Source organism: Corylus avellana, chromosome 4 (genome assembly GCF_965113065.1).
Source record: "Corylus avellana chromosome 4, dhCorAvel1.hap1.2, whole genome shotgun sequence".
Taxonomy (NCBI): domain Eukaryota; kingdom Viridiplantae; phylum Streptophyta; class Magnoliopsida; order Fagales; family Betulaceae; genus Corylus; species Corylus avellana.
In genome coordinates, this window is record NC_142493.1 from 28,889,516 (window position 1) to 28,902,116 (window position 12,601).

At 36.6% G+C, this 12,601-nt stretch overlaps 1 protein-coding gene across 1 annotated transcript; it reads right to left on the bottom strand.

Moving 5' to 3' along the window:
- Positions 1–4: 4 nt before the first annotated feature.
- SHM4 (serine hydroxymethyltransferase 4) lies at positions 5–2,780 on the bottom strand. Its single transcript, XM_059590106.2, has 4 exons — positions 2,002–2,780; positions 1,023–1,413; positions 830–931; positions 5–554 (listed from the first exon to the last, which is right to left on the bottom strand). Exons 1-4 carry the CDS (start codon positions 2,677–2,679, stop codon positions 310–312), a joined length of 1,416 nt encoding a protein of 471 aa, XP_059446089.1. The 5' UTR covers positions 2,680–2,780; the 3' UTR covers positions 5–309.
- Positions 2,781–12,601: the final 9,821 nt, after the last annotated feature.

The window sequence follows — 12,601 nt, forward strand, 5'->3', positions numbered from 1 at the left end:
AAAATAAACAAATTTGCACTTTATTGTTCATTAGTACGGTGAATAAGAACATGATTTCTCCTAATTTCCCCATGAGACACAAGATATTTAAAAAAACCAAAAAAAGAAAAAAGAAAAAAGATTGTTATTGAGAGGATATGATATCAAACTCTCATAACACACACACCGACAAAGGCACAAGGCAGGAAATAAAACAGCAGGCTAACCTACGATGCCAAAAGGCAGAAGACGCTTTTTCTTTTCCCTCTTTTTTTTATGCACCTTTATAACAACAACAAACTGTAATAGCAATGAATAAAAGCTCTACACCTAATCCTTGTACTTCATCTCAGAAGTCAGGAAGCCGGGCATGTCGAAGGATGCCGAAAACTTCTCAACGTCAGCCTTGAGGTTCTCAATGTCCTTGTTGTTCACCAGGCCCTTGTTGAAGTCCTTCAATAGCTTTCCATGCTCCTTCTGGATCTTCAAGGTGATGCTCACAGCTTGGTGAAGAAACTCTGCTATCTGCTCGAAGTCCTTCTCAACCAACCCTCTTGAAGTCATGGCCGGGGTACCTGTCAAAATACACACTCACCGTTACTTATTCATGCAGATAAAGATATGAGCAATAATTGCATGGGTTATTATCAAGTGAGAGAAGTAGTTTAGTTGCCATAAGGTGATGTGATTTTGACATAAATGTCGAAGAATGTTATCTTATTTCAATATAATATAAGACATCGAACTGCCATATAGCTCAATTTCTGTCTTAAAAAGTCATTCTCACAAGATGTGCATACAACCATTAGCAGAGAAGTAATGAAAGAAATTGATCCTTGGCATTTCTTACCAATTCGCACTCCTCCAGGAGCCAAGGCACTGCTGTCACCAAACACAGCATTCTTGTTCACAGTAATATTACACAAGTCACAAAGCTTTTCAACCTTATTGCCTGCAGGAACACCATGCATAGATAAATCAGAAGTGAAATTCAATGCCCACAACAGTTACTTTTTCTAAACCAAGTAACTCATTTCTTTTACCAGTCAACCCAAGAGGCCGAAGATCCCAGAGAACTAGGTGGTTCTCAGTTCCTCCAGTGACAAGCTTGTATCCCTTGCCCATCAGGTAGTTTCCAAGGGCAACTGCATTGGCCTTGACTTGCTTGGCATAGGCTTTGAACCCAGGCGCCATGGCCTGTTTCAGAGCAACAGCCAGAGCACCAATCTGGTGATTGTGAGGACCACCCTGCAGGGAGGGGAAAACAGCAAAATTGATCTTGTCTTCAAAGTCGTAAACGGCACCCTCTGGCTGGCCCTTCTTGGCTGGTTTAGGCCCCTTCCGGTAGAAGATCATGCCAGCCCTAGGACCCCTCAAGCTCTTGTGGGTTGTGGTTGTGACTATGTCACAGAATTCAAAGGGGTTCGCAGCTTCCTACACCCAACAATAAAAGTAACTATTTTAGACAAGAAACACCCAGATCATAAAAGGTCAGGTAGGAGACTAAGATCCATAGACACAGTAAATAAATGACAAAGCAATTATTTCAAAGCTCTAACAGATTGAATCCGAAGATGCCATGTATAGGAGGAGGGATCCAATAAGCTAATTAATTATTTGCATGTAAGATTCAAGATTCGGCACTATAATACAATCATGCAGTCCACAATCAAGGATATTCATCCCATTTCCTCCCACATCATATATTTAAACTCCACTCAACTCAAAACACAATGTATCCAGAAGATGCACAACGATTTCGCATTATAAAATTGTCACTTAAGTTTTAAATGTGCATGAACAAAAGTAAGAACTCAAATGCAGATCTACACAACCAATCACTCAATTAAAGCCGAATTAGATTTTAATAAAAAAGACCCAGATCCAAAACATGCTAAACTGTGTTCCTCCCAAAATCAACCAGACCCCAAGTAACATGCAGATCTAAACCCAGAGCACACAACAAGACCCAATCAAATTAAAAACACAGATCAAGCATCAGCAATCAATGATCAAATATACCTGCGCAGCAACAAGGCCACTAATGTGAGCCATGTCACAGAGCAAGAGAGCGCCGCACTTATCCGCAACAGCGCGGAACCTGGCGTAGTCCCAGTCCCGGGGGTACGCACTACCACCACAAATGATCAACCTGGGCCTGAAATCCAAGGCCTTCTCCTCCAACTTATCGTAGTCGATGTACCCAGTATCGAAAGACACCTTGTAGGGCAAGCTCTCGAAGTAAATCGAGGTCGCCGAGATCTTCTTCCCTCCGGAGGTGTAGTACCCATGCGTGAGATGACCGCCAGAGGGAAGATCCAAGCCCATGATGCGGTCGTGGGGCTGGAGCACGGCCGTGTATGCAGCGAAGTTGGCAGGCGAGCCGGAGTAGGGCTGCACATTGACCCCCCACTTGGTGGGGTCGAGGTGGAAGGCCTGGAGGGCGCGAGACCTGCAAAGGTTCTCGATTTCGTCAATGAACTCGTTGCCTCCGTAGTACCTGTTGCCGGGCATGCCCTCGGAGTACTTGTTGGTGAGGGCGCTGCCGAGGGCCTCGATGACGGCGAAGGAGGTGAAGTTCTCCGACGCAATCAGCTCGATGCCCCGGCATTGGCGCCGCTTCTCCTTCTCAATGAGGTCGTGGATTTCTGGGTCCACCGTGTTGAGGGGTGTGTTTCCCCAGTCGCTGACGGGATCCATTGGGGCGGGAAAGAGAGAAAAGAGTGGAAGAGAGGCGGGCTCGAAGGAGAGGAGAGGAGAGGAGTGAAGAAATGCACAGATTTTGGTGGTGGGATTTGTGGGGGAGTTTATAAGAGTTGCTTTGGTTGTGAATGTACGAGGCTACCCCTTTTCTTATTTATGCCTATTTGTCTTTTATTTTGTTGGTGGATTTGGATTTGTACGCGTGTGGTGGTGCCCCCGCCACGCGGGTACTTTTTTTTTTTCTGTGTTCTCTAAATTTATATTTTACGAGCTTTTTAGACAACAAAAATATATATATATATATATATATATATATATAATAAGAAAAATACTCTAAACTTTTAAATTGATTAACATTTTGCAAAGGCATTTGTAAATTTAGATTTTTACTATTTAATCCCTTTAAACTACCATTTCATTGTAATTTATAATCATAGGTTAGATTTTGATATTACAATAAGTATTACTTTGGGAAGTTAATTGAGTTAGCGGAAGTTTAAAGTTATTTTTATAACTTTATAACTTCATAGCATTTGACTATAATTTTTTAAAGTTTTATACTTTATATTGTAAGAACTTTATACTCTTGATATTTCATCGATCAAATTACATATTTTCATTAAAAAAAACGTTGTATTGCCTTTTATCCTTTGCATTGCCGCCAAAGAAAAACAACAAGAAGGTTGTCGATGTCTTACCTAATTATGTCTTGATTTTCTAAGCGAGAAATATAGAAAAGTAGATCTGGGTTAAAGAAATGTGGACCCAGTTTAATTAATTAATGTAGTGCAATTTGTTTTTAGTCTTCCAAGCTACAAATCTTGTCAAAACTCAAAGGTCGTTGGTTCACTGGCCTTTTTAATTTGGGTTCGGATCCAAGCTACAAACTCCAGCCCAATGATTCATGTCTCTTTGACCCATGTCACTACCTTAAAATATTAACATCATTTTTACCTTTAAATATTAACATATTAATTTTTTTTTAAAAAAAAAAAAATTTCTCTGAACAAAAACAAACAAAGAAAGGGTCATCAATTTTTGGTTTATTTGTTGTTTCTACCCGCCCCCACTTGCTATCCCCAAAGGCATTATTCAATAGCTGTGCTAAACATATAGCAAGTCATTCTACTAATATGTTGTTTAGTCTTTTTAGATTGGATTTAGTTCTTGCTACTGTATTTATACTGCATTTTATCTTTTGGGTTTCGTTGTCGGGTTGTCCTCCCCTTAAAAAAAAAAAAAAAAAAAGCCACTCTAGTAACCAGTTGATTATTTTATCAAACTACTCCTTTGCAGGTTTTCAAGTTTAAGGATCAATTGGTCACTTTCGCAACACCCTAACCAAACAAAAACCAATAACTTTGACTATTCATGCCTTCCATCGATTATTTATTTCAATTTTTCTTTTCGAAGTCAAACAAAAATGGTAACAATAAAACTAATACCCAATTCATTATTTCATGTTATCTCTGAATATGAAGAACCGGCCACCATATGATACTTACAGCAATTATACCATGGAAACAATAAGAAGTTTATTTTCCACATATTTAAAAAAAAAAAAAAAAATCATTTAATCAAGGGCATAAGTGGCTCCTTAACTGTTTTTCTTAATTGATTTAAGCCAAAATCATTTATTTAACACTCAGCAAATTGAGGTGCAAGTGTTTTCTCAATTGATTTACCAAAACAGAATCCCCTGTTAATGCTAAACGAAGTCTTGCTGGCACAATATTTATCCTAATTAAAAGAAGAAAAAAAAAAATCAGTTGATGATGGGAAGGAATGAATGATGTCGTCACCATGTCATTGTTATAGTTGGTAAATGGTAGGAGAATCTGGTTTGGAAAAAACGTTGAGTTTAGCGCTTTCAGGCGCTGGGAGTTCGTCGTGGGTTGGTGGCAAGACCCAATTTGGTCATTTCCATGGAGTACCAACCCCCTTGATACCGACATCTTCCTTCTCCCACAACTAACTCCTTTTTGCTGTCTACGTGGCTGCTGTTGCTTGTTGCCATTTCCTTCAATTTCTGAAATCTCTTGGTTGCATGCGTTTAACCCTTTAATTTAAGCCATTTTATTTTAATTGAAAGAGTTGGGACTTTCCATGACACCCTCACCTAACACACACCAACCCCAGGAGTATTGGAGATAAGCAAGTTCATATAATTATTAGCTTAATTTTATAGCTTATGCTTTTCTCAACTCTATTCCCTAAACATAAACAAGTTATTAATTAGCTTAATTTATAGCTTATGCTCTTCTATGTCACCTCAATTCTCTAACAAAGAGAGCATAAATTTGAGGCCTGACTTATGTTGCCTACGTTATCTATAATTAGCTCTTTGACCAAAATGGGCTTTGTATGGTTTAGCTTAGCTTTCATTGAATGGTTCACCAATTTTCTTTGTCTGTTATAGAAAATTCAGTCTAACCAGATAGCCTAAAAATACAGTTTATTTATTTTATATTATAGTCAGAAAGATAGGACATAACCCTCATTATCACAACCATACATTCAAATCAGAGACTTTTTAGGGCTGCTGAAAAGATCCCATTCTGGTTATTCTTGCATTTCAGTGAGTGGTTCATTCAAGTCTGAAGAATATTCCCCTTTTTTTTTTTCTTTTTCTTTTTTTTCCTATCTTACAAAATTCAGCCAGTGGAGTAGCAAGTACAAATGTAAAATTTATAAGCCTATGAAGTAACTAATTAATTAAAAATGCTTTTAAAGGGTTTTTTTTTTTTTTAAAAAAAAAAAAAAACTGTTTTGATGTTTTTTATGAGTGATTTGTGTTTGAGTTATTTATTAATATTTTACAAAAAAAAAAAAAAAAAAAAAAAAACCCAAAAAAGCAAATGGAGCCTAAAGATTCAAAGAATGTTATATTTCATGCACTTAGAAGAAAAATGTTAAACTTGGTCTTTGACTTGAGATTGAAATTTAATAATGAAGAATAAACTTGTAATTTTATAAAGGTTTCATAAGAAAAATGAACAAAATTAAACGAGATGATTGATTTGATACAGTAGGTTATCATAAGGAGTTTTAAGATAACTTTTGTATTTGAATCATTCGATATTAGCTTAAAATCTAAGGATGAATTTATAATTATTTTAATTAAAACTTTCAAAAATTACAAATTATTGCTAAAATGATTTACGGATAATATTTTTCGAATTTTCGGATGTTTGGTGCGACATAAAATAATAATCAATAGAAAATATTTTATCTTGGATTGAAAATTCTTCTTTAATTTTCAGAAAATGGTTTATGGTTTTCAAAACCGTAAACAATTTTTTGATTTTGAGCATCTCATTTACAAATCAACAGACTCTGCCAAGACCTACCCAAGACCCCATTGGGGCTTGCCCTGGGACCTGCATAGACCCGCCCGGGACTTGACCGGGACTCGCTCGGGACCCGACCAGACCCACCCGAGAACCCGCCAAGACTTGATCGGTACCCACCCGAGACCTGATCAGACCTGCTCGGGACTTGATCGGGACCTACCCGAGAACCTCTTGGGAGTTGACCATGACTCGCCCTGGACCCGTCGGGATCTGATCAGGACTTGCCTGGGACCCGATCGGACCTGCCCAGAACTTGACTAGGGCCTGCCCGAAACCCTACCGGGACCTATCCAGGACTTGATCGGGACACGCCTGAGACTTGCCCGGGACCTCACTAGGACTTGACTAAGACCCGCTCAGGACCCACTCGAGACTTGACCAGGACTCACTCTAGACCTGCCCGGGACTTGATCGGGACCCGCCCGGAACTTGCCTGGGACCCCGCCGGGACCTGCCCTGGACTTGATCGGAACCCGTCAACACCTGCCCGGGACTTGATCAGGACCCGCTTAGGACCCATCAGGACCTGCCTGAGACCCCGCCGGGACCTACCTAGGACCCGCCCAGGACTTGACTAGGACTTGCCAGGGAGTTAATTGGGACCCAACTGGACCCGCGCGGGACCCCGTTGGGACCTGCCTGGGACTCGTCGGAAAATATTCTCGGTGGAAAACATTTTCCGGTATTTGGGATGTACAGAAAATTAGGCGGGTCCCCGACGTCGGAAAATGTTTTTCAGTAGAAAACATTTTCTTGGAAAACATTTTCCGTTATTTGGTGTGTAGGCAAAATCATATTAAACACTAAATTACAAAAAATATCCATGTCGGGTCTTGGGCAGGTCCTGCCAAGGTTTTAGGTTGATTCCGACGAGGTTCCGATAGGGTCTAGGCGGGGTCCGGGCAGGTGCCGAGTGAGTTGCAGTGAGTAATTTTCAGTTGTGAATAAAAATTTCATTTTATAGGTTAATATGATTAAATAAAAATATAAAAAATATTTGTGATTTTTTGTGCGCGTGCCAAACACAAGAAAATGTTTTTACTGTAAAACATTTTCGTGTAAAATGACTTCCCTAAAAATATTTTTCAACAGAAAATATTTTATGCTGAAACAAACGGAGCCTATATAAATAAATAAATACTACACATCTTCCTCTTATTATTCTTCCATCGTCCTACTTTTAAAAATTATCATTAGATTTATGGGTTTCACACGACCCTATAATCCAATAATAATTTAAAAAAGTGACAAAATAGAAAAAGAAAAAAAAATGAAGCTTTTAATTTTAATTTTTTTTTTGTTTTTTCAGAGCTTCTTTAACTTTATATTAAAAAAAAGAACAGTTCATTCGTATTTACAATAGTGTGACACTTAGTTTCTAAGGGATAACTCAATCGGCTATGAATCACACTTAATGAAACGAAAGTCATTAATTCGAATCATCTCTCTTCCTTCTCATTTTTTTTTTATCTTGCGTGGACATGTCAAAAATAAAAAATAATAATAATAAATAGTGTGACTCACACTAGCTTCCCCGCGGCCTTTATGAAGAGTCGCCGTTAAACTTAATACGTGCTCCCCACTGCCCCACACGCACATGTTAATATTCGCCTACTGCCGCTTCTGCATCATGCTTGTGGCACCATTCACACATCCTCACGTTTTTACACGATCTTTAAACCAACAAGCATCTAAACACACCGGATCTACATCAACTAGTGGATTCAATTTAATTAAAATTATATATATATATATATTATTGGGATTTAAATTTCTTAATTTATCCACATTCAGCTTTCCTAAATATATATATATGTTAATTTTAAAAAGGTTTTATTTAAATTTGGGGGAGAATATTTGAATTAGGAAAACTGAACGAGCACCGACGCGAAAACATTGCTTCATTTGTATGGGGCGCACTAATTGCAGAGAGGATCAAAACGGCGGTGCTCAGCGTGTCGTCTCCAGTCCGAGTTGCATCGAGAGGCGGTGTCAGGCAGGTGGGGCCCAGCAGAGGCGACCGACATAAATCTAGTTGTTTGTGGAGAAAGGTACTGCATTGGCGCATTTTGAAGCAAAAAGATTGATTAATGAGCTGGATCTTCAAGTACTTGATACCAGTACTCACATTTATGTCTTTATGTACGCGCGTGTCCAGTGACCAGATTTTGCACTTGCTAGTCGGTAGGTTGAGCAGATGTGTCCAATATAATTATGACACCTCATCACCGCATCTTAGAGCCCGCTACAATCTCTTCCGTTTCGCTAATTAACCAAGTTTCTTTAAATTTAAGCAACAAAACTATGGGTTGGGATCTCGGAAATACTGTCAAAATTGCCCATTAATTTTTTTTTTTTCAAATTCTGGCCATTAAATGTAATTCAACAGCCACCAATTTCCCATGTGCCCCCTTAATAATAAATAATAAAATATTATTTATTTTTTAAAAAAATATATAAAATAAAATAATTAAAAAATAGGGTGGCCGGTCACCTGCCACCTCCTAAGGCCACGGGGGGTGGCCCAGGGCTCAGTTGGGGTGGCTGACCATCCTAGTCAAACAATTTTTTATTTTATTTTAATATTTTCCTTTTAAAAAATAAATAATATTTTATTATTTATTATTAAGGGGGACATGGGACATATGGCAGATTGATGGCTGTTAGATGACGTTGGATGCCCAGGATTTGAGAAAAAACTAATGGGCAATTTTGACAATATTCCGGGGAATCCCAATCCCAAAACTATATATAAAGATTTTTTTTTTTTTATATTATTAAAATATTTTTTTCTTACAAAAATGCAAGTTCATTGCGTACCTACAAAATTTAAAAAGGGGTGGTTTCGGGCACCCTTTTTAGCCCTTGGGGGTGGCTCCTAAGGCGATCACATAGAATTTTTCAAACTGGAGGTAGTGATTCGGTATTTTTCAAAATTTAGGGTACTAGATTAGTCGTGTTTTAAAACCTAGGAGAAAAAATTAAAAAACTTCAAAACCCATGTACCAAAAAAGTTATTACCTATTAACCCAAATAATAAATAGAAAAGCTAAAATGTTAGCTAATACATTAGATAACACTATAACTTATCCAATGTTTAGGAACGATATCTGCTACATATGATTTCTTATAAATTTTTAGAATTTTTCCTTATATTTAAGGAATGTAAGAGACTTTATGAAAGCTACTAAGGCTTGAGATTGCGTTTGAGAACTTAAAAAATATTTTTAGGATCTAAAAAGTCGTGTCAAACAAAAGTTCCCTTGTTTGGTAAAAATTTATATATATATATATATATATATATATATATATATATATATTACTCTAAAAATAACCAAAACTCATTTTAGTTTGCCAAAAACCGCTTAAAGTGTTTTTTTCTCAAACGCTTAAAACTCACTTTAGTTTGCCAAAAACCGCTTAAAGTGTTTTTTTCTCAAACGCTTAAAAAGTTTTTTTTTCTTAAACGCAATTTTAAACAGGCTTTAAGAGTGTTCTTGGAGCATTTCCAGTTGCTAGGTATAATGTCAATATTAGCTAATATTATCCTCTTTTTTTCACCTCCCACACTAATACTAGAGGTGACCTAAAATACATCTAGTGCTACAATGAATAGCAACTTTAATTTCCAATTAAAAAAATTGTTTCTTACTATCCCTCATTCCCTCTCTCTTTGAAATGAAAATGTGAGAAATATAATATAATTAAAAAGTAAGTATAAAATATAATAGATAATTTGTTAAGATTGTATAATAAAGAAATAACTAAAACAGAGAATCTTTCCCACTAAATCTTTCAGTTAGTATTGCTTGTTGCTTAAGATGTTCTTAAATAGCTAATATCCATTTATATTGTTCATAATTCATAAACAATAATGTTATGAAAAAAGTCAACAAGATATATATATATATATATATTTTCCCTGGATGACAAAAATGTCGTGTGCTTTTCAGCACTGATGGTGCCAATTGTACACTTGACTTCTGTTTTATTGACTGGACATGTTTTATGTTTAATTTGATGAACCAAAAATTAGAAGCATGTGACGACGAATTAAAGTTTTTTATTTTTTATTTTTTTATTTTTTTATTTTTATTTTTTATCATGTTCGTACAAGAGGGAGAATGAGATTCGAATTAGTGATTTCCGTTTCATTAGGCGTGATTCCAGCCGATTAATCTACCTCTTAGGGATGACGACGAATTAAAGTTGGTCATGGAGATGGAGGCATCATAGATTTCAAGGTATGGACTTGAATCTTGATGGAGAAATATTGAATATTGATAGGCTCTAGTGGTTTACGTGATTTTGATACAAACACCTCAGTTTTTAATTTTGTACATTTTTAATTTAAGAGCCATTTTTAAATGCCAAAAAAACCGCTCAATTATTTCATCACCGGATAGTTGTTGATGTAACCTAACAATCTCACGTGTCATTTGTTTTTATAGTATTTTCCTTTATGGTTAAATATATTAACATTATCTTACAATGTATATATTGTTACGTAAATGCGTAACAGATTTAGTAACTCGGGTAGAAACGGGGAATGAAGCAGGATCCTGCTTCTTATTCTTCCCTATATTTGCTAATTGAAACAACTAGCGGTAGAAAATCAGAGATTTCTAGGTCTCGTAACAAACACAAGGTTTGAGGATTAAAATCTGCATACTTTTATTGACGGATCGTGCATTTAAATAGAAAGCTAACAAGACATAAAGTAGGAGTTGAACTCCTAATTACCTACTAGGATACGTGATCCTCTACCAAAGGGAGATAACTCCTTATCTAATAAATGATAACTCCTAATTGCTAGAAGATAAACACCTCTAACAATCAGAGTTTCATTCTTATCTAACTACTTGACATAAAATAATTAGAAAGCAATTAAACATAGATTCCTACTCTACTACTGCAGGTCATATATATATATATTAACATTGAATATTTGTTTATATACTAGGGTTGGAGATGCTCAATCCATGAAATTGAGAAGATTTTTTTTTTTTATTTTTTTTATTTTTTAATTGGGATTTTCATTTGGCATTATTGAATAAAACCTTTCTCAAAAAGTACAATATCTCTAATATATTTGGGGAAAGTTTCACTCCAGCTTTGGTCATCACCAAGAGATAAAGCCATTTTTGCCAATTTATGCGCCGCTCCATTCTCTGATCTTTTAACATGATTAGTCTCCCGTTGCTGGCAATTTTGAAGTAGGACTTTCGCATCATTTAGCAGTAAGCCATAGCTACTCTAGCAACTCCCCTCCTTCCGCAATGCCTAGATCACCTCTAACAAGTCGCCCTCCAAGATAACCTTCAAGAGACCCAGTCATTTGCAGAAGTCAACAGATTGCCATCCACCCATTGCGTCGGCCGTGGCTAGGTCGGAAAAGTGTGGTCGTGGCAGACATTTGGCGCCTATCACATTTATTGTGATAGGGTGCATAAGAAAATATTGTTGTGTATGTATAGTGGAGGCTAGTATCTTGACCATATTTTATACTTATTCATAATGAAGCATAATTGGCGAACTCCACTTATATATAGGTTGAGAGTACATGTTTCCTCATGTGTTTACATAATGGTCCAGTTCATTATGTACCTAAATATAAAATGACTATGATAATCTGCAAAAAAAAAAAAAAAAATAAATATAATGATCTCTCACTTGGAAAATAGAAGTCATTCAACGACAAGATAAATGCAAATACGCATTCCAAAATACAACTTGATCCAAAGATGTTTGCAAGTAACAAGTTAAGAATACACAGAGAAAATGCATGCCATATATCAAGTACTTACAATAATGTGATCCAAGCAAATAGAGTGCAAGGGTAATGCACGAATAACACAAATAATGGTTACTACATAAATGTCATTTGCTATGAACAATATGTCATTCGCATAAAGCCCAAGAAAAATATATTCTCTCTCATTAGCCCCAAATATTTGCATATATTTATAACATTTTCATTAAAATCACAAGTGATGTCAATCTCATCCAATTTTAAGTACTGATGTCTTGAAGTCTGCTTCCCATAAATGGACTTCTTAAGTTTTCATATTATATATTCTTTTACGTTTTATAAATCAAACTAGTTTGTAGAAGGTAATAGTGTGTTAAGCTTTGTGTTTATCTCTTTTTTTTTTTTTTGCTTCCGAGGACATAGCATAATAATTTAATCGAAAATCTTCCTTATTGTAGGATATTCAATAGTATTAAAAAATATATTATAAATAGCAATAACCCCAATAGATGTGTTGGGTTAGCCTTGATTAAGTAAAAGCAAAACGACCCCAAGTTTAAACAGAATCGGACCCAGTGCGAGAAAGCACACAAAAACCCTAAAACATCTTAGGGATCCAAGCATGATGCGTGTCGAACATTGCAGCCTACGTTCCGTATCATCGTCCATCACTTACAGCCACACGGGTCCCCGCATCATCTTCCGTGTCCAACGCTGAAACGTTTCACTTTCATTTACCAAATCCACCAACTCATCACAGCAATCCTCACCGTCCATCTTACCCCTTGAACCTATTTATACGACCTCTTACTCT

Coding starts and splice junctions, on each gene's coding strand:
- SHM4 (XM_059590106.2), bottom strand. CDS start 2,679: ATGGATCCCGTCAGCGACTGGGGAAACACACCCCTCAACACGGTGGAC. Junction 1,414..2,001: donor GTGGCCTTGTTGCTGCGCAG/GTATATTTGATC, acceptor TGTTGGGTGTAG/GAAGCTGCGAACCCCTTTGA. Junction 555..829: donor TCCTGGAGGAGTGCGAATTG/GTAAGAAATGCC, acceptor GTATTTTGACAG/GTACCCCGGCCATGACTTCA.